This window comes from Rhineura floridana, chromosome 11, assembly GCF_030035675.1.
Source record: "Rhineura floridana isolate rRhiFlo1 chromosome 11, rRhiFlo1.hap2, whole genome shotgun sequence".
NCBI classification, from domain to species: domain Eukaryota; kingdom Metazoa; phylum Chordata; class Lepidosauria; order Squamata; family Rhineuridae; genus Rhineura; species Rhineura floridana.
Genome location: NC_084490.1, coordinates 31,658,549 through 31,681,590, shown reverse-complemented (window position 1 = coordinate 31,681,590; position 23,042 = coordinate 31,658,549). Strand labels below are relative to the sequence as shown.

Below are 23,042 nucleotides of genomic sequence, written 5' to 3'. Positions count from 1 at the left end.
TGTGCTACGATACATAAATAAATGAAAATAAATTAGAAAGCACTTCATAGCAGGGATAATTATTTGCAAAACTATGCATATTAGGAGAGATGTACTTGGAAAAGCTTACAAATTTTCATGCAGACTTTGCTTTAAAAATTGCAAATTATGCAGAAAACAAGCAAATAAACTTAAGCCTGGAAAAATGAGGAGAAAGAAACTGGTATTTAACAGATTCATTAATTCCTGTCTGAATTTCCTTGAAGTTCATGAGGTACAAGAAACTTCAGAAAACTGTACAAAGTCCAGTTTCATTGAACAAATGTTGTTGTAATGGTGAACAGGGTCATTTGCAAATTGCATATTGTGTCACCTCAATATTTCCCCAACTCCTAAACAGGAGAACAATAATAGCTCCTATTATCTAATCATTGAGGGCTTCATTATAAAGGGTATTTAACTAAGGTGTACTCCTGACATAAACAATAATTTGCAGAATCAAAGGATTTACCAAGATCATTGAAGAGCAGCAAAAATGTTCCTATACACACTAAATTCAAATATACTTTATTAAAAGCTGGAGAGGAAATGGGACAGCAGAAATATGTGGTCAGCAGTGCTCATTACACCTCAGTTTCTCTTGAAATTACAGGTAGCTATTTCAGTTCTGATGCCATTGGTAAATACTATGTAATGAAAATATGGAAATTTGCCCTCTAAATATTATTTCAACCACATCTTGCCCTAAGCCACAAGACCAGCATTAATGGAGGGAAGGCTTTTAGTTTATGATCTAGTCATTGAAGAGTTCACTTCTAAGATATATAATTTCTATCTTTTTTCCTCCCCTTCCAAGTCTCTCCTATATTGTTGGTAAATTAGACTATAATGCTAACCGTTATATTTCTGTTCTCTTCCAGAGGCGGCAAGCATCTTAGTAATAGATTTTTAAATATGGATAATCGATCCTCCATTTATGAATTTCTGCTCTTTGGATTCTCAGAAATTCGAGAACTGCAGATTCTACACTTTCTTCTGTTCCTCATATTGTACCTAGCAATTATATCAGGGAATCTTCTCATCATCTCTGCTGTCACTTTTGATCACCACCTACACACCCCCATGTACTTCTTCCTGATGAACTTGGCCATCCAGGACCTTGGCTCTGTTTCTGCCATTATACCCAAATCCATGACCAATTTTTTCAACAATACCAGACACATTTCCTATTCTGCATGTGTGGCTCAAGTTTTCTGTTTCATCTCCTTTGTAGGATCTGATTTCTTTCTCCTCACCGTCATGGCCTATGATCGGTATGTTGCTATTTGCAATCCTTTACGATATGAAATGGTGATGAACAGGCAAGCCTGCACACAAATGGTTGCTGGTGTTTGGATCACTGGCCTTTTCTATGGGGCAATGCACACTGGAGGTACCTTTGCAGTCCCTTTTTGCTCCAATATTGTCAATCAGTTCTATTGTGAAATTCCACACTTGCTAAAGCTCTCCTGTGCTAATTCATACTTAACTGAAGTTGCCATTCTTGCTATCAGTGCGACTATAGTGTTAGGCTGTTTTGTCTTCATCATTGTAACATATGTGCTGATCTTCACTGAAGTGCTGAGAATCCCTTCTGTTCAAGGCAGGCAAAAGGCCTTCTCTACCTGCCTCCCACACCTCATTGTGTTTTCTGTATATATATTCACTATATCGTTTGCCTACCTGAGACCTCCTTCTAATACTCCATCTGATCTGGATTTGGCATTAACTATGATATATACCTTTGTTCCACCCATGTTAAATCCAGTTATCTATAGCATGAGAAACAAAGAAATCAAAGTTGCCCTATCAAAACTATTAGCTTCTGTGTCCTCTTTCTGTGTGTAAGTGTGGATTCTGTGTTTGCATAATTACCTCCTTTATGTGGAGAAAAGTAAAAACAAACAAATAAATAAAAATACTTCAACCAGGACTATTGCTAATATGGAGGCAAAACTTGGCTCTATCGTTCCAGAATCTGTTGACTTTTGTATTGGGAGAGTTTTAGACCACATCAACAGTGGTCTTCAGCTGTTGGGCTATGTAAATAATAGGGCTGTGCACCTGATTCAACTGAGTCCTAAACAGTATCAAGGTGATTTGGAGGGATCCAGGCATTGATCGAGTTGGAGTACCTATCACCATGGTTCAGGTCGGATGGCACAAGCTTATCCTGGTTTTTTAGGTATCTAAAGAACACATACTTTATTCCTACAGGAGCCATGCTTTAGAAGGGCTAAAGACTCCAGCAGAACTCAATGAAAAGGTGATGGTTGCAAAGGCATTGCCTGGGCAGAGCCTACAGCAGTAACTCAATCAATAGGGAATACTGTGAAGCGATTCAGCACAAAGAGACACAGATTGGTTTCCCTTTCTACCCCATTATCCTTGTGACGCTGAGATTCTTCAGTGCATTTCTCCTACAGTAATGTGGTGCATATTGTGGCCAAGGGTTGAAATAATACACAGACACAGCAAGCTGGGTTGAACAAAGGGCCACTTTATTAAACATCAAACAAACCCCTTAAATTAAACCAGCAGTGGGGAAACCTAGGTGTGGGAACTGTCTATAAGCAAGCAGTTGCAAAACAGTTATCAAGTGACCAGCCCTTGCTGGGGCAAGGGCAAGCCACTCTGCTTAATACTTACCCCAGACACACCCTGTAGGTGAGCAGGGGGACCTTCCCACATCACTACCCCCCAGGGCCCTACAATTCTGGATAGATGAGGTATGTTGGCCCCCAAAGCAGCCCATATCCTGCCCCCACACCCTACAGCCCTGGCTGGCAGGCCTTCAGAGCCACCAATCACCTCCAAAGTGCCTAAGGGGGGCACCTAGCTGTCCTTACCTACTTCCCTTCCTGCATCTTGCTGCACAAGTGACCAGACAGCTTAAATGTAGCTCAGGCAATTAACCTTAAAATTGTTGAATTAGCCAAAATAACCTAATAACCACAGCACCCCCTAAATCTGGTTCCATCCAACTACTGCAGTGTGGAGTAGGCAAAAAGCTTGCCTGCCAATTAGGGTGGGCAGGATAAAAATTCTTACTCTGCCCCGAAGCCACCAAGATCACACCATAGCTATAGGAAGGCAGGGTTGGCATCATGCGTCAAGAGGAGGCTTAGGGGGTGGTGCAGGCTTAAATAAGCTCCAATGCCCCCCCACAGACATGCCACACACGCAAGCCCAGTGTGCCAATGTGGCAGCTGGGACTTCATCCCCTGGCAGCATCTACGCCCTGCCCGCCCAGGCTGTGCTCTGGTGAGTAGAGAGGGACTTGTACCTAACTCCTAGCATTACCAAAAGATGTTCCATTGCCTAGTACTTATTGATTTCATTAGAAAAAGTTTCAGGGAACTTTATGAATGTGAGTGGAGTGTGGACTGATAAGAGAGGTTCATTTCGATTCCCTTGAATAAATGAATTCAGCAATTCACTAAAGTAAAATGTTGCTAATAGAGCAGGACTAAACCTGTTCCTCCTTGCTCCAGGATTGATCAAATGTGTTCCTGCCTAAGTTCTTGTTTATGGTCAGAATGTTCAAGTCTATGCAAATACAGGTATTTGGCCATGTAAAATTAGACATACAAAATATTGAGTCAAACCTGAAATGACACATTAAATGTAACAAACAGGAAAAGATTTGTCCATTTTGCTCATCTATCAATATACTTGAGACATGTAAGACTGAACAAGATTGGGATAAAGCCCATTAGTGCACCTTTCCCCCCTTTGGAGGAGCTTGGCACATGTATACGAGTATGCTCATAGAGCCTCTTCACATGCTAACTAAACACACAGATGATGGGCAGTGTAGCCATAGTTAATGCTGGGAGTGGGGTACAGGGTTAGCCCATAGTTCTCCCTAAACCCCCTCACATTTTCTTTCATTATGTGGGATGGGATCGTCAGATCTCCTTAAGAAGCTCAATGAGATTGGTGGGTTTAGACACAAGGGGGTAAATGAAATCCAAAGGGCAAGGTTAGTCAATACCTTCTGTTTTGCTTGTTTTAGGAATGGCTGATTGCTTTCAATAGATGTATCTTCCTTAAATCTTTTGCACAGGGCAAAGGGATACCTTTCCTCCCCCAGATGAGAATGATATAGTCTAAGTACATGTGGGAAAAGAAACAATAAGAGCTGCAGCTTGAATTTGGATGTGAGACGAGCATGTATAGGCAGATGTAAGTTTGAGGCTTTTTAAGCATTTTGGGGTGCTGCCTCCCTCCCTTTGGAGATCTTATAGTGGCTCAGTGGAATTTGCTGTTGAAGTGTTTAAGTTGTGTGCCTTCATCTATTGATCTGTGTATTTGTAAATAAACTCAGTTATTAGATAACACCATAGTCAGTTTGTAATACTTGGTCTCCTGGAATTCTCAGTGTCTTTTGATGCTGCTGGACTGGGGAGACACAGTGTTATGGGGGCTCAGGTCCTTATTGCGAGGTTGGTCTCAGATGGCAATTTCACCCAATGGTCTTACTGGAGGGGTGGAGGACCTCAGGCCTGGGTGTCAAATTCAGTCTTCTGTATTTTGCTGTTGGGACTTTTCCCAGGCCATTCCCCTGTCCCTGATCCACATCCTTCTTGAGTGCCTTTGCTTTACTGGAATGTATCTCTGATAATGCCTAATCCCTGTGTGAATGAGAGAGAGAGAGAGATGTTTGAGTGTGCATAGAACGTAGTTTGGATGTAGGATGAATAGATTTGTATAGTTCTCTCTGACTTCTAGAATGTAGCATACAGTAGAACAATAGGAGTCACATCTGCCCACATTTCTGTGGCCTAACCCATCACTGGAGTACGGCGCCCAGAAAGGATGTCCATGACAAAATGTAGCTCTTGAGCTGTAAAAAGTTTCCCTACCATGGCTTGCTAGGTTGCTCAAGGTCCTATATTATTCCCATGTTATTTGCATGAAATCACTGGAAAAAGTCATCCAGTGTCATCAGTATACAAATGGTCTGCATCTCTACCACTCATTTCCATCTCCTCATCCCAGGGAGATTGTGGAACACTTGAACTAATATGTAGAGGTGCTTTTGGGGTGGATGAAGGTGAACAAACTGAAACTTAAACCAGATAAAGAAGATGCTATAGGTAGAGAAAATGCCATGGGATATGGAATGTTGGGGAAGAAGGGAAAAGAGGGGAAGGTCAGTTGAAAAGGTTTGCTTGGGGAGAGTGAGTTGGAGCTGCCCTGTGAGGAAGAAATTGGAGAAATCTAGGAAAGGAGATAGAGTCACAGTGGGACAGAATGACTATGAGGAGCAGGGATCCAGTAGCCTGCAATGTGTGTGTTGATGAAGAGACATATTCATCTCATTTACCTGGACAACAGGCAGGGCCCTGCAGAAGCAGAGGGACTAAGCAGCAGGACTTCATTTGGGACTTGGTTTCCTTTATGGGATCCCAATATTTGTGATAGATTTGTTTAATAATAAAGTAATTGGGTTTTTCCCCCCTAAAAGTTTGAAGTGCTTGCCCAGGATCAATGTACACCTCCCAGATTCCCTGAACATTGGTCACACAACCAGTATAGACCATGGTATGCAACCAGTCCTGGATGGGGTTGCACTCCTCCTGAAGGAGTTTGGGACTTTTAGGATTCAAAATTATCTGTGGAAGCACAGACAGCTGTGACGGTGTGCTTCTTATCAACTTAGACTGATGTACCAACTTCAAGCCTATTTTTTTATTTGTTTGTTCATTTAAAAAGATCTGAACTACCATTCATTAAAAATAATAAAATCAACCATTTCAAAATGCAATCAAAGCAAAACATAAACCATCACAAAATAATAAATAAAAAAACATTAAAAAGCCAATAATCCCTTTAAAAGATAATGTGTCCCCTTTAAAAAATCTGGGCAAACAAGAAATTTTTAACCTGGTGCTAAAGAGATTATGCTGGTATAAAGGCCTAAATGTCTTTGGACTGGGTTATGCAAAGCACTGTCATCTCCCATACCAACTTCCCCATGTTTTCTGATCAGACCTGGACATCCTTCTTATATGTCTTGCAGTGACGTCAACAAGGCAGAGAAGCATATAAAATAGGGACTTCTCAGTAGTGACCCCATGCTTCTGGAATTCTATTCAAAATGGGGTATGAATGGCCCCTTTTCCTCAGGGGTTTACACATATCTTAGTAGACTCAGAATCAGAGCCTGAAACCTCTATTCTCTATTATTAAGAAATTTACAAAACACAGCTATACAACCTGTTGCCAGTTTTAAAATGATTTAGTTATGATTATGTTTTACCGTTTCTCTCACTGGCAATTGGTCTCTGAAATGATGTATTATGTAATTATTTTTACTCATATATTTTATTTGCTGTGTAATTCTGTATGGTTTTTGGTTTTTTGTTTTTTGGAGTCCAAAGCAGAATAACAATGGCTTTATAAATAAAATAAATATAATCTACCCACACCTAATAGGAGGATGATCAGTGTCTGAAGTCTGGAGAAGTAAGTGAGGTGTACCTCAGGTTTATTGCTAATTGCTCATCTTTCCCCATAAAATAATAGGTAAGTAAGCACATATACAATTGCCACTTAAATAACACATCTAGCCCTGGGGTCTGAATGTGGGGTTTCATTGTGAGCCAGTGCATGGACCCAGACAGCAATGATCTAGGGGGATACATCCTCCCATCCACTCACTAGCTCTCGTGAGGCTTCCTGTAGTCCCGGGTGATCCCACAAGAGCTCCAGGAGGGGCAGAGACAGGCACAAGCCTATAAGACACTTTGGCCATGCTGCCACCAGCCTCTTTTTTCCCACCTGCCCTTCTTTGGTTTTAGTGCATCACTGAGCTATTCCTGCCAGTTGACAGGACCAGATAGGAATTTTTTCTCTCAATTAAATTGTCTCTCAGCTGAGCAGTTTTTTTCACCTATCCCTCAGTGATTGCTGTGCAATTTGTTAGGCATTCATATGTTTCTGTTACACCTGTCTGGTCCCAGGCTATGATCCAAAGGTACATGAGGCCACAACCTTGCTGAAGCTAAGCAGATCTGGAACTGGTCAATGCCTGGATGGGAGACCACCTGGGAACCACATGTATGCCACCTTGGGTTCTATGATGAAAGAAAAGCAGGGTATAAATGTAATAAATAAATAAATAATTTAAAGGCAGAAATGACATTGGGCAGGATCAAACATAAGGTGGGCCACCATAAGGTACATAGTGGGGTGTGTGCAGGCCATAAACCTAGCTCAGGAGGAGCTAGGCATCATTCAGTTTGCAACCATCCCCACTGGTTGGCCAATAGAATCACAAGCAGATTGGCTTGCACCTTGCTTGGGATGTAATCCTGACCAATTCCCAGTGTCAATTTTCTAACTGCTTGTTGGGCTGACACAACATCCCTCAGCAAGGACTATTAGAATGAAAGTAAATCCTTGTCCTACTGCCATGCCAACCATGTTTACTTGCTGTGATCAATAAAGTTGTGTCCTGTTTTCACCCACAAACCGTTGTTGGCTGCTTTATTCCCATTGCTGATGGGGAAACACATCCTGCTCCTGCCTCACAAATGACTACCTTAGACTTAATTTTTTGACAAGGCCAGCTTGATGTCCTTATTTCTCATGTTTTTGACTACTAGTTTCATCATGTATTAAACCATGGAATATATTACAGTAAATACCAAATCCAGATATGATGCTGTGTTAAAGGTAGTCTTGATCTTGAAACAAAGTTTACAATAACTAAAATATGGATAAGACAATGAGGTGGGGTAGGCAAGAGGAGAAGGCCTTTTTTCTTCCTTGAGCTGAAGGGATTTTCAGAACAGTTACGAAGATTTGTATATAAGTAGCAGGAATGAACAGCCAAACACAATTAAAGCACTCAAGACAACAGGTGCAATTTCAGTTATGTACAAGTCAGAGCAGGCAAGCTTTAGTAACTGTGGGATTTCACATAAGAACTGATTGGCAACATTGGAGCAGAAACGGATTGTAAAAGTTCCACCAGTGTGTAGCATTGCATAGATAAGGCCAGCAATCCAGATGCTAGTAATCATTTGCATGCATCCTGTGGATTACAAATGGAAACATACTGATCATATGCCATGACTGTGATAAGAAAGAAATCAGCTCCTACAGAAGACAAAACAGAAAACTTGAGCCACACATCCAGAATAAGAAATGTGTCTAGTATTGATGAAAGAATTGAGCATAGATTTAGGTATAATGACAGAAAGAGAACCAAGGTTCTTTATGGCCAAGTTCATCAGAAAGAAGTACATGTGGGTGTGCAGGTGGTGGTCAAAGGTGACTGCAGAGATGATGAGAAGATTTCCTGTCACAGCTGTTAAATACAATCACAGAAACAGAAGAGAATGTAGAATCTGCTGCTCCTGAATCTCTAAGAATTAAGAACATAAGAACATAAGAACATAAGAAGAGCCTGCTGGATCAGGCCAGTGGCCCATCTAGTGCAGCATCCTGTTCTCACAGTGGTCAACCAGGTGCCTGGGGGAAGCCTGCAAGCAGGACCTGAGTGCAAGAACACTCTCCCCCCCTGAGGCTTCCGGCAACTGGTTTTCAGAAACATACTGCCTCTGACTAGGGTGGCAGAGCACAGCCATCATGGCTAGTAGCCATTGATAGCCCCGTCCCCCATGAATCCTCTTTTAAACCATCCAAGCTGGTGGCCATTACTGCATCCTGTGGGAGCAAATTCCGTAGTTTAACTATGCACTGAGTAAAGAAGTACTTCCTTTTGTCTGTCCTGAATCTTCCAACATTCAGCTTCTTTCAATGTCCACAAGGTCTAGTATTATGAGAGAGGGAGAAGAACTTTTCTCTATCCACTTTCTCAATGCCATGCATGATTTTATATGCTTCTATCATGTCTCCTCTGACCCGCCTTTCCTCTAAACTAAAAAGTCTCAAATGCTGCAACCTTTCCTTGCTCCATCGCCTTGATCATTCTGGTTACCCTCTTCTGAACCTTTTCCAACTCTATAATATCCTTTCTGAGTTGAGGTGACCAGAACTGTACACAGTATTCCAAATGCGGCCACACCATAGATTTATACAACAACATTATGATATCTGTTGTTCTATTTTCAATACCTTTCCTAATTATCGCTAGCATGGAATTTGCCTTTTTTACAGCTGCCGCACACTTGGTCGACATTTTCATCGTGCTGTCCACTACATGTTGGCTTGTGTGCGTTGTTGTGTGAAACAGCATACATTACGTTGGAGTTAAGTTGAGCAAGAAACTTCTTCAGAGCATGTTAAGAGTCTTTATTGAAAGACATTAAGGCCAGAGGCTTAAGAGTAAATACATGTAGAGATTCTTCAGTCACCCCCCTTCTGGTACATCTCTCTCCATAGATAAACACAAATGACAGCCTCTCAGCTCAGAGGCATAATTCAGAAGAACGACAACACATAGACTCTGTTAGAACTTTCCCAGTCGCTATCAGATGGCTACCATAGCAACGGCCCTGGCCGTCCGTTCCCAGACAGGGCATAGACATAACTCCCCCTTAACCACAGTTACGTCTTCACACTTGCAGGCTTCATGGAAAACTACTAGAGACAGTAATGCCTACTGGTCACCAGCCCAACACTACAACCCTGAGGTCTGTCTCCTGGTCAGTCACCATCAGTTCAGACCCCATGAGCGTATAGGTGAAATGAAGATTTTTTGCTCCAATATGCATAATTTTACACTTGTTTATATTGAATTGCATTTGCCATTTTCCCGCCCATTCACTCAGTTTGGAGAGGTCTTTTTGGAGCTCTTCACAATCCCTTTTTGTTTTAACAACCCTGAACAATTTAGTATCATCAGCAAACTTGGCCACTTCACTGCTCACTCCTAATTCTAGGTCATTAATGAAGAAGTTGAAAAGTACTGGTCCCAATACCAATCCTTGAGGGACTCCACTTCCTACAGCCCTCCATTGGGAGAACTGTCCATTTATTCCTACTCTCTGCTTTCTGCTTCTTACCCAATTCCTTATCCACAAGAGAACCTCTCCTCTTATACCATGACCAGCGGTGTCACTAGCAGGAGTGCGGGGGGGGTGTGGACCTCCAGCGTGTGCCCTCCCAGGGGCATGGATGAGGTGGCTGGGTCTGTGTGTGTGCGTGCGCGCTCAAGGCCAGACACCCGCATCCATGCCCCTGGGAGGGCACGCAGCGGAGGGGCACCCAGCTGGAGAAGGCCTGGGAACGCCGCCGCATCTCCCTCACCCTGCTGATGCTGCTCCCCATCTTGCCCGCCTGCGTCCGGGGAGGGCGCAGCCTTGCCGGGCAATGGCGGGGGGCCGGGCGGCTCTGGGTGTCATGTGGCTCTGGGTGTCACCTCCCTTGGGGTGTCACCCGGGTGCGGTCCGCACCCTTCTCACCCTGGTTGTGACGCCCCTGACCATGACTGCTAAGCTTCCTCAGAATTCTTTGGTGAGGTACCTTGTCAAACGCTTTTTGAAAGGCTAAGTACACTATGTCCACTGGATCACCTCTATCTATATGCTTGTTGACACTCTCAAAGAATTCTAATAGGTTACTGAGACATGACTTTCCCTTGCAGAAGCCATGCACACCTTCAGCCCTAGTGAGTAATCTAATTCATGAGTTTTGAAGAAAGCTCTCATTTCAAAAACAGTTTGACTATTCTTCTGAGTTGCATATCAGTTGTTACTAAATTATGTCTTTAGTTTATTCTGCATATGTGAGTCCTATTTTGCTTCCAGTATAAAGGTGCATCTTTGCAGATTAATTAAGTTAGTTTAGATTCAGTGGAAAAAAGAGTAGCCACAGCTTTTATAAGCACCGACAACTGGTGCAATGAAACTTCTCTAGATAAATCCATAGAACCAGAGTTACTTAAACCACAAATTCTCACGCATCATCAATATTTCAAAAGAACACCTATTTTAAGACTGACAACTCAGTTATCACCCAAGATACCATATACTATTGTGAATTAATTATGTTGTTAATTCCAGAGAATTAGATGGCATTGCTTTAAATTAGGTCTTCTGTTTATTTAATGCTATAGACAGTTTATAACTGATATATGGGACACATATCTCCAGTACACAGAGAGAGAAAAAATATTGCTTTAAATATTCAAATCTCATGCAACATATCTCAGGATACCAAAGTAGCTTTTGAATGGACTAGAAAAATAAGCCCCATTAAGACAAAGAATCATCTAAGGTTGCCAAGGCATTATGTTCAACGGCTGAGGCTATGCTCTCTTGCCCACCTGTAAGAGAGATGAACCTGACAGGTATGAGAAAAAGCTAATTTTTGGCATTGACCTCACACTTAAGGAAGACTCTTTCCCAGGAAACATAGGTGAGTCCATATATTGGAGACTTTTAAGAAACCACTTGCAAGATTTTAATTTCAGTCCTTTTTATTAATTGCTGCTGTTTTTATTATACATTATTGCTTATGCTGCTATGTTTCAGTTTTAAGAGGGGCACAATGTGGTTTTCATTGGATGACTATCTTATGCTTATCATTGTTATTGTATTTTATGAAATATAGTTTTGTTGTTATGTGCCTTCAAGTCAACTACGACTTATGGCAACCCTATGAAGCAGCGACCTCCAGTAGCATCTGTTGTGAACCACCCTGTTCAGATCTTGTAAGTTCAGGTATGTGGCTTCCTTCATGGAATCAATCCACTGCAATAAAGGGGTAATATCTCCCTAAACAGGTGAACTACAAATCAGCATCTGGAGGGCACCACAATGGATACCTCTGCTGTAAAATAGCATGGGGTGATGTTCCTGGACATTTCTCAGTGCATGTGCAGGGTTCCATAGCACCAATATTTACACAAAAAACTTAAAGAATGAATTCTTTGAAGCATGTCTCAGTGCCAATAGTTTTGATAGGGAATGCCTGATCTCCTTGTTTCTCATGCTGTAGATTACTGGATTTAGTATGGGTGGAACCATAGAATAGATCATGGTAAAAGCCAAATCAAGATTTGTTAGGGTGCTAGAAGTGGGCTTGAAGTAAGAAAAATATCCAGTGGATACAAATATGGAGAAAACAATGAGGTGTGGAAGACAAGTTGAAAATGCCTTTTGCCTTCCTTTAGTAGAGGGGATTTTCAGCACCGCAGTGAAGATGTGTACATAGGATATAATGATGAAAACAAAGCAGCCTAAGCCTAAAACAGCACTTAAAGCAAGGGCTCCAATTTCAATTAGGTACAAATCAGAGCAGGCCAGCTTAAGCAAGTGTGGGATTTCACAGAAAAACTGATTGACAATGTTGGAGCAAAAAGGGGATGCAAACGTGCCTCCGGTGTGTAACACTCCATAGAGAAAGCCAGTGATCCATACACTAGCAACCATTTCGATGCAAGCTTGTTTATTCATCAGCATCTCATATTGTAATGGATTGCAAATGGCAATGTATCGATCATATGCCATGACTGTGAGAAGAGAGAAATCAGATGCTAAAAGGAAGAGGAAGAGAAATACTTGAGCGACACAGCCAGAATAAGAAATGTGTCTTGTGTTCATGAGAGAATTGGCCATGGATTTGGGGACAATGACCGAAACTTGTCCCAGGTCCTGTAAGGCTAAACACATCAAAAAGAAATACATGGGTGTGTGCAAGTGGTGGTCAAAGGCAACTGCAGAGATGATGAGAAGATTCCCAGTAACTGCTGCCAGATAAAAAGCAAGGAATGCAAAAAAGTGGAGAATCTGTAGCTCCTGAACCTCTGAGAATCCCAGGAGGAGAAATTCTGTCAGAGAGGATTGATTAGCTAAGCTTTGCTCTGTCTCATCCATGCTGCCTCTGAAAGAAAGCAGAAGGACAGCTGTTAAACTGTGAGCATGATATGCTTTCATGTGGAGCTGCAGTATTTGCATTGTTGTTATTGTTAGTAGCATCTTTCAGGGTTGCACTTTAAAAGGAATATACATAGGGAAACAGCAAGAAAAGAGGAATGTGAGTCAAAGATAGGAAGGGGAAGAATAACTGGTTATTTCAGTTAGTCATACTTTACCTAAGTTCACTCCCAGACAACTTGTTTGTTCATTCAGCATTCTTCTTGATTCATCCTTACTCCAAAAATTCCATTTACTTGTGTGTGTGTGTGTGTGTGTGTGTGTGTTGGAAGTATGTTTATTGTACAAGAGTCCCCCAATCCAATTTAATGGTGCAAGCAGAATTTGCTGGTATGTGATGAAGAACATAAGAAGAACCCTGCATCATTAGGTCAAATGTCCATCTTGTCCAGGATCCTGTTCTCACACTGGCCAACAAGTTGCCTAAGGGAAGGCTGTAGGCAGGACCTGAGTCCCTACTCAGTACTCTTCGTACTTGAGATTCCTAGCAACTGGTATTCAGAAGTATACTGCCTTGACAGTTGAGCTAGAACTAAGCAATTATCCTCTTTGAGTTTGTTTAATGCTCTTTTAAAGCCATCACTAAATCTTGTGGGAACAAATTCCACCGTTTAACATTGCACTGTGTGAATAAATACTTTCTTTTGTATTTCCTGAATGTTCTGATATTCAGCTTCATTGGCTGTCCCATGACAGAAGAAGAAAAACATCTCTCTATCCATTTTCTCCATACCAAGCACAATCTCATTGACCTCTGTCGTGTCCCCTCCCCCTTACATTAGTCCAGGAAAAATAAGGTTTAGGGTACCAAAAAATTTCAACAGAACTTTTTTGCATTTTTCTGTGCTCTACAATAAATTCTGAGTCAATCAGGATGCACTGGCATTTTGTAGAAGAAACTCTCCTCTTTGCTGTGGTATATAATTTGTCCTGGCCCACAGCAGATTTTGGGATGGGCACCCCAAGTTCTTTACATTTTTCTGCACCCTTTTTAGATTTTTGTTGTGCATAGATGACTTATCTGTGCCTTGTGCCCACAAGAAGCTCTGGTCAGGTGGAATGCAGTGGCATCATGAAAAAAGGGGAAAAAATAAAAATTCATATTATAACTAGTAGAACCTCTTGTGCATTACCTGTGCCTAAAAAAACCCAGGATTACACATTTTTAGCACTATAAGTGGAATATTGAAATTTAACCATTGACATTTTGCTGCTTTGGGGACAGTTTGATTTTCTGTCAATTTAGACACCAGGCTTTCCCAGGCTTGGAAGTTTGTGGATTTTGGATATGTTATTCATTAGATTATTCTGGACTCAAAACTGTTGAAAAAGCTTCTATTGTGTTTTTTTCCTGTGTTTTGCCCTTGCCTTTTTTCTAAACTAAAGTTCCCCAAATGTTGTAATGTAGGGGAACTTTGATCATTTTGGTTACTATATCTGGACCTTTTCCATCTCTACAATATCTTTTTTTGAGGTGAGGTGACTTGAACTGTACATAGTTATTACATGCTCACAGGAGTAAAGTATATTGATGGCATCTAACAAGATAAGTGTGTTTGAAACAAGGGGGAATTAATGCATCTAAATGACAGGGGAATGATTAGAGAAGACATTCCAAAAGATAGTGAGGCATGTAAAGGGGAAAAAAAGGCTAAACATGGTAAAAGTAGTACTCAAAGGAGAGGTATGAGAGGGTGAATCAGTGAATTTCAATATATATATGATGAAAAGAAACATATAATATAAAGAATGGGAAGGAAAAGAAAATCATTTATACATTTTAAGGCTCAAACAGGATACAGAAAGTTATTCAGTAACATAAAGCAACAAAATAACATTTAACACACACTTTTCTCTAGTACATTAGTCCATAATTTCAGAGAACAATATTTCTTAAGGATGTGTGAATCATCCTCACTATCCTTACATCTACAACAGATATGAATACTCTTACCAAAACTTTGTAGACTCCCCTTAGAGGTGTTTGCTAACTAGGCTTCACCAAATTAACTCCAAATTTCAGTGGAAGCTCTTGTTATTAATTGTGGATCTCTGTCAGAGATTAGGGACAGAGAGAAATCCGCATACCTAATTCACACTTCCAGAATCTATATATGAGCTGAAATGTTATATATTGAAATTCATACTTCTCTGAATTTTGCAATGCAGTTTTCCTATCAAAATAGGCATACAAAATGTGGATATTAAGGAAAAGTGCAACCAAGAATACATATGTCAGTGAATGTTAGTGGGGAACAATGTACAAAAATACATTATATTTGGGGAAATTGCTTATAAAATGCATGTATTAGGTATAATTATGTAAAATAAATATTTTGGAGAAATGTTCATGAAAATGTATATGGATTTTCATACAGAATATGGGGAGAGGGGGGAATTACAACCTGATGTGGAAATCCTGCAAATTGAACTTCAGACTGGAAAAAAAAAGAGAATCTGAGAGAAATCAATATTGAGATATTAATCCACCTTTACAACAGATTGTGTTACTCTGTGATGGGATTTCTGTCATTCTGTGAAAATATTCCAGCACTTAGATAAACAGCTCAAAGAAACTGTAGTACAGTACTGTCATCTGTGCAAAGTTCATTAGCAAAGAGAGCATTGAGGGAAAGAGCAAATGTATGTGGAAGAAGAGAGGGAGGGGGAGAGAGAAGGAAGGGGGCATCCTCTTAATAGTGAGAGCAACTGAGAAGTTCCAAAGATGATAAGAAATATTAACCACAGAATAGCTTACTATTTTTCTTCACTGGTTTTTCTCAACTTCAAACTCTCTCTTCCAATGATGTTAGATGACTGCGTATTTGTTGAGCCATACGGGCCACTTGTAAATGCCCTCCTATGCATGATTCTATGATGATATAATAATTTGTCAATCCAGGAGAAAACATTTATCTCTCTTTTGTGCTCCTAGAGATTGACTCCCACAGGAATCCAACAAATCTCAGCAGGAGAGTCATGCAGAAAGAAAAGTAGCTTGCTGTCCTTTCTGCAAACATGATTAGTAAAGACTGGCAATATTTGGGCTCATGAGAATGGCTGAACCACAAAGGCAATGAATGTTTCCCCATCAAATGTATTCAGTTATCCTTATAGCATGTTAACAAAGACCAAACCTCATACATGCATAGGTATTTTTTTTAAAGTATGCCTGAATGTTCTTGATCTTTTGTACTCCACCCAGACGTAATCACTTCCCATCACCCAAGCCAGCATGGCCAGTGATCATAGAGGATGGGAGTTGTAGTCCAAGTATTTGGAGGGCATGGGGTCAGAAGTCTTCTATAAGCACTACACCACACTGGTTCTCACTATTTACAGGATAAATAATAAAAGCTGGGATCAGTTAAAAAATCATTTAAGTGGTGATGGCACAGCTTTAATCACCACCATGCCAATCCTTCTTCCATCCTTAACTACCCAAGAACTAATATCTGTGCATTGGACGTTATTGCCAAGAATCCCAGGGCTTCATGCTGTTTGACAATAATTTGAATCTCTACATTGGGACTACTTACTAAGGCTGTCAGCTGTAGGCACAGAATGAGGCTTTTTATTATTAACATATATTTATAATTTAAGATTGTTCTCTATTTTTTTTGTGCAGTATTGATAGAATCCTGTCTCTGAATAAGCCTGATTAATGTTCCAGTTAAGAATTTCTGTACTAAAGCCTTTGAGTGAGTGTAATTACCAGCACATATATTGTGATCTTAAGAGAACCCTGTACCGTCTGAGGTATTAAGCATTGTTATTCATATGAAGCCCCACTTACCTGCGCAGCATGGATAAGCAGGGCATAGTTGCAAGGAGGGAGCAATGCTGCCGCGGCCATCTTCGTTAAGGGCAATGTCGTGTGTTGCAGTGTTATGTGTGCGTGACGTGCGGCAGGGAGGGGAGGGGCCATGGGCCTATTTAAGGCCAGGCCGCCCCTCCTACCTCCTCTTTCAACGAGCGATGAGAGGACGATGAGGGACATAGCAGAGAAAGCTGCAGGACAGTAGGCGTTGGTTGGACCTATTAGGCCTAATTGGTTACCCCCCAGAGGGGATTTTGGGAGCCCCAACAGCTGTGGGTGGTAGCATTGCGGCATGGCTGCGACTGGGGCAGGCCTTGTAAAGGGGCCTGACCAGTGGGCCTCGTAGTGGGGCCTAGCAGCGGCACGTACGATACCCCCCCACCTAGCAGTTGTGGAGGGGTTGATTGAGGCTTTTTATTGAGCAGCGCGATGTTAGTGCTGCTGCTGGTTAAAAGAAAGACACAGGAAGTTTAAAAATAAATGAGACTATACTGGATATACAAACAAAATTAAATATAGTCATGCTAATACACTGGTTAAAGACAGACTCATGGACATAAAGGGAAATTATAAATAAATCAGAATAAAAGGGACGAACAAAAGAAATTGTGTCTAATCCTTCTAGTTTAAGTTCCCTCTGAGCACTCTCCCCCCAACAGGTTCAGCTTAGCACCCCCTGATGATATACACAGGTTGGTTCTTTATTATATTATTACAGGGTGGATGCATGATGTGATGGCAGAGCCCTTTTGTGAGGCTTATGACTTCTTGCTAGGCCCAGACATAGGGGGAGGATTGCCCACCCCCGCAGGTTATCCAGCTTAGCCCCCCCTGATGATATACGCAGGTTGGTTCTTTATTATATTATTATAGGGTGGATGCATGATGTGATGGCAGAGCCCTTTCATGAGGCTTATGACTTCTTGCTAGGCCCAGGCATAGGTATAACTTCTTGCTAGGCCCGGGCATGTATGAGGTTTGAAGTACTTAATTATATGATTATTATACTACATACTAGTATATTGGTGGGGCCTAGTGAGCCTTTTTAGCCTTTGGGCCTTTCATAGTTATATGATAATAAGGGCGGAGATAACAGTTTGCTAGAAAATGTCTAAATCGCTCTATCTTAAGTGAGCGGTCCTTTTGCATTCCAAGTGTTAATTTCAGGCTATTTGTTCACTCTGAGACAGAAGAGGCATTTACCTGAATTTAGTTAGGAATGGAAAGTTTAGCAGATGGTAATCATATTGATTGGGGAATAGGAATAAAGAGGAAAGCCCGATTTGCCTAATAGAGATCCCTCATATTACAGGATCTTAGACTCTTATTGACATAGGGCTGCCTTTTAAGGTCCAGGCAGACTCTTCCCCCCTTTACTGAGGATTGTGGCACCAACAACGAAACATCATTACCTGAAATTACATTTTAGTTAGGACTTCTGATATCATTACCTGGAATTACATATAGCATGCAACTGTTGCATCTATTTAGATATGTGTTGGAAAACCTGCTATAGTGCAGCCACATATTGGTGACAGCAACACATCCTCAGCATCTGCTGCTCTTGGATTTATGATATCATTTACTAGAAAGGGATATAGGATGTTAATTTTGCATTTTGGACATCTATTATGATAGGTGTTTGGAAGCCTACAAGGGGGAGGCCGCTGCATTTGGCCAAATATGGGTGGCAGCACCATATCTCCAGTATCTGTGCTTTGAGGAACTGGGTTAGCTGCACTAAAATGGTGGCTGGGAAAGTGTGCTTACTCATAAATTATTTCCTTTCTTTATGTGAAACAGGGAAATATGAGGCCAGTGGCCCTCACAGCAGTGAGGAGAAGCACCCAGCAGTAGCTGCTCAAGGAAAGCGTTCCTCCCCTGTTAAGCTCGAGGTACTGGGACCTTGCTTGCAGACTGCCCAGTTCATGGGCAGGTTTGTTTTGTTATGGGGTTTTCTTTCAGTTTCTGGACCCCATATTGTAGTCTCAGGGCTTGCCTTAAGGGACTGCACTCTTAAATTTGTCTTGGGCATAGATGCAATGGCAATCAGTAATGGCTTCCTACCAGTTAGTTAATGCACTGCCTATGGGAAAGTATGACATCTAATCTGTTTTTTCATCTACTGTGGGGATACAAGGGGATTTATAGCTGCTGGGTTTTTGCCTTTTCAGTCAATTCTATGAGGTAGAGCATTACATATAGGCTGCTCTATTCTTGCATGGAGCACTTCAGCTCCTTCCTTGAAGGGGCTGTTGGGATGAGAGGGTAAAAAAAAATTAAAAAAATTTGGATGCATGTTAACACCTCATGTCACAGATTATGGAATGGCTATGTAACTGGTTCATCTTAATGGCTGTGTCAATGGACCATCCTGCCCGGTTTTAACCTTCCTAGGCATACCACCTAATTCACCACCAATCATACTCATGTGGTCAGTCAGTAAGGGTTTCATGACAGTTAGGCCAAGAAAGTGTTTCTTGTCTGCCCTCCAGGTATTAGAGGTCTTTTCCGGTGGTTATGAGGTCATAGCAGGGCTTCCACAGCCTTACTACAGGTTCAGGTTTGTGGCTGTATAATAATTTAATGCTTGTTGTGATCAAATATTGATCAAGAAATTAGAGCCAAACTGCAGGTTACATTTTATATTCTTGCCCAAATCATTTGGTCTAGTTTTCCCACACTCCTGGGGAAGAACTAACTAACTTGCTGTAGAATTACGTGACATAGCTCAGGGCTAGAGCCTCTGAACTGCAGGCTGAAGGTCCATAGCATCTCTAGGTAGGGCTGGGAGGTAGAACTGGAAGTTCGTGGATGCATCGGGGTTTTTGTGCTGGCTGCAGGCTTGGACTTATAGGCAGTGAGGCTTGGGAACTCTCCCGTCCATTTTAGGTAGGGTTATGGCCCTTGTCTGTTCCTTTGTTCTCTAGTGCCCAGATTTTAATGTTTTCTTTTGGGGCATGGTAAGGTAGACTCAGGTGGAGCGGTTCAGCTGTGCTGTGCAACTGCACATTGGGAGATTGGGGAGCAGAGTCAAAGATGGCCATAAGCCGGTCTGTCACCCCAGCATGCTCAACTGCTATCAGAATGCAGGAGGGGTTTTTCCCAGGACTTCTGGGCTGGCAAGGGCTATGCACCAGAGTGGCCTATTCAGTGAGTCATGTGCTGGTATTGCCTAGTGAATGGCTGGAGACTGGACCTCTCAGTCCAAGCACTTCGAGTTAAGGCTGATGATTTTCCCACTTATTCCAGGGACTTCAGAGTCCGCCGTATGTTAGCTGGGTGGGCTAGAGAACACCCTGCCACCCTCGATCCCCGTTGCCCTTTCTCACGGGACATTTTATTATGGTGGGCCAGTGAAAAACAGTATGCTCCTCAAGCTATGAAGCCAGACTATTCCAGGTGGCAGCCCTTATGCTGGTTTTTGGAGCTTTTAGGATAGGTGAGGTGGTGGCCGGATCCAAGGGAGATTTGTCTCGATGGGCCCTCCAGTAATCAGATGTCTCCAGGGAAGGGAGTTGTACCTGTATAACATTGATGGACCGGCAATGTTGCTGGACAGGGATGGAGCAGCTGCGGACCCTATCCTGGGCTTACAGTTAGGCCTCAGTCAATGGGCTGCAGTGTGGTGGCTTGGCTGGTGAGGAATACTTTGGGATGGGCTCCTACCCACTTTGTCCCAGCTTGGTTCAGTGCAGACATCTCCGCATGTGGTGGTCATTCCCAACTCAGTATTTGAGGCAAGCCCTCAGGTGGCGGGCATGTGCAGACATGCAGTTTGGGACGCAACAATGGCCTCGGTTACCTAAGGGCATGGTCCTCAGTTTGGCAGGCATGTGCAGACATGCAGTTCAGGAGGCAATGGAAGGGCATGGCCCTCAATTTGGCAGGCATGTGCGGACATGCAGTTCAGGAGGCAACAATGGCCTCAGTTACTTAAGGGCATGGCCCTCAGTTTGGCAGGCATGTGCGGACATGAAGTTGGTGAGGCAATGGAAGGGCATGGCCCTCAGTTTGGCAGGCATGGGCGGACATGAAGTTGGCGAGGCAACAGAAGGGCATGGTCCTCAGTTTGGCAGGCATGTGTGGACATGCAGTTCAGGAGGCAACGGAAGGGCATGGCCCTCAGTTTGGCAGGCATGTGTGGACATGCAGTTCAGGAGGCAACGATGGCCTCGGTTACTTAAGGGCATGGCCCTCAGTTTGGCAGGCATGCATGGCATGCAGTTAATAAGGCAATGTCGGCCTTGGGTACATCTGCTTTGGTCAGACATACTCCCGCGAAGGGTTTGGTGTGGTGTCTGGAGCCCGATAGGGATGGACCAAGCGCGAAAGAAGGTCAACCGGCAAATTCGGTTGGCTATTCTGGGGCAGGGGGAGTTGGCTATTTCACACCCTGCATTCAGCATTGGATGGGTGAACTGTACTGGGCCGATGGCATTCACCTGTCTGACGCAGGTAACGTCTTTTTGGCAGACCTGCAGATGTGTCTGCGAGAGGTACTTCTCGGCAGTGGGTAAAAGGGGACTAAATAGAGATTTGTCCCCTTTTTGTGGCGGGAAGGTGCGGAAAGGGAAATAGGTAAGGACAGCTCAGTGGCCCCCTTAGGCACCTTTGGAGGTGATTGGTGGTTCCAGAGGCCTGTCTGTCAGAGCTTTGCAGCTTGAGAGCAGGATATGGGCTGCTTTTGGGGCCAACTTAACTCATCCACCCGAGGGTTGTGTGGCCCCGGGGGGTGGTGACCTAAGAAGGCCCCCCTACTCACCTACTGGGTGTGGCTGGTGGAAGGGGTAAGCAGATGGGGCTTGCCCTTGTCCCAAGCAGGGGCTGGTCGCCCGTGAGCTGTATGGCAAGATGCTTGCTTATAGATAGTTCCGCACCTAGGTTTCCCTCTGCAGGTCACTTTAAAAGGTGTTTTTGTATAGTTTAACAAAGTGGCCCTTGTTCAACCCAACCTGATGTGTCCTTGTCTTATTTCGCCCCTTCACTCGCAAATGAAGCCCCACTTACCTGCGCAGCATGGATAAGCGGGGCATAGTTGCGAGGAGGGAGAGATGCTGCTGCGGCCATCTTCATTAAGGGCAATCTTGTGTGTCGCAGCGTTATGTGTGCATGACGTGCGGCAGGGAGGGGAGGGGCCATGGGCCTATTTAAGGCCAGGCTGCCCCTCCTACCTCCTCTTTCAATGAGTGACACCCACCCTGCCCTCCCTCTCTTATAGTGTGTTCAGTGGTCGCTTTGGGACCGAGTAGGAATTTTTACCCTGCCCACCCTTGTTTGGCGGGCACGTTTTTTGCCTACTCCACACTGTGAGAGTGGGATGGAATCGGGTTAGGGGGCGTTGTGATTAATAGGTGAATTTGGCTAATTTGGCTATTTTGTTATGGTCGAAGTTTAATTGCCCTAGGAGGGCAGTTTATAATTGGGGCACTGGTGTGGGAAGGTGCAGAAAGGGAAATAGGTAAGGACAGCTCGGTGGGCCCCTTAGGCACCTTTGGAGGTGATTGGCGGTTCCAGAGGCCTGTCTGTCAGAGCTTTGCGGCTTGAGGGCAGGATATGGGCTGCTTTTGGGGCCAACTTAACTCATCCACCCGAGGGTTGTGCAGCCCCAGGGGGTGGTGACCTGAGAAGGCCCCCCTACTCACCTACTGGGTGTGGCTGGCAGAAGGGGTAAGCAGATGGGGCTTGCCCTTGTCCCAAGCAGGGGCTAGTCGCCCGTGAGCTGTATGGCAAGATGCTTGCTTATAGATAGTTCCGCACCTAGGTTTCCCTCTGCAGGTCACTTTAAAAGGTGTTTTTGTATAGTTTAATAAAGTGGCCCTTGTTCAACCCAAGCTGATGTGTCCTTGTCTTATTTCGCCCCTTCACTCGCAAATGTATTTTGTTGATAGGCTTTCATTTACTTGGCCACTGAAGGAGACCAAAAGATGGAGATTTGTGTGGCCTCTCTACTCCAGGAGCACTCATTTTAAATAGAAATGTTCGTCATGAGAATATAAGAGTGCTTTATTGTTAGTTGTCATTTTTATTTTACTTTATGTTTATTAAATATCTATTTTAAATTTGTAGTTTTATTTGGACTGTTTTTCTTAACTCTGTTCTTTCTCATAACCCTCCAGGGGCCACATGACAGTGATGGTGCTGTCATTCCACACACTATCATGCACACACAAATGGAGGCACACAGACCATGCTCCTCAGGTGACCCACAGAGATCAGCTTGGAGGGACAGTACCCCTCTCTGCTCAACCCATGATCAGTCTGATTAGCTGATGAGGGGGTCATTTAAATCCTCATCAAGGTGCTATTCCTCCCCCACACAGATACACACAATGTCTGCTTCCTTT

General features: G+C 43.0%; 2 protein-coding genes across 2 annotated transcripts; one reads left to right on the top strand and one right to left on the bottom strand.

Annotated features, from left to right (window-relative positions):
* The first annotated feature begins 933 nt into the window (after positions 1–933).
* On the top strand, positions 934–1,866 carry LOC133367758 (olfactory receptor 14A16-like). Its single transcript, XM_061591859.1, has one exon. It carries the CDS (start codon positions 934–936, stop codon positions 1,864–1,866), a length of 933 nt encoding a protein of 310 aa, XP_061447843.1.
* A 9,974-nt stretch (positions 1,867–11,840) lies between these two features.
* Positions 11,841–12,815, bottom strand: LOC133367757 (olfactory receptor 14A16-like). Its single transcript, XM_061591858.1, has one exon. It carries the CDS (start codon positions 12,813–12,815, stop codon positions 11,841–11,843), a length of 975 nt encoding a protein of 324 aa, XP_061447842.1.
* Between the last annotated feature and the right edge of the window lie 10,227 nt (positions 12,816–23,042).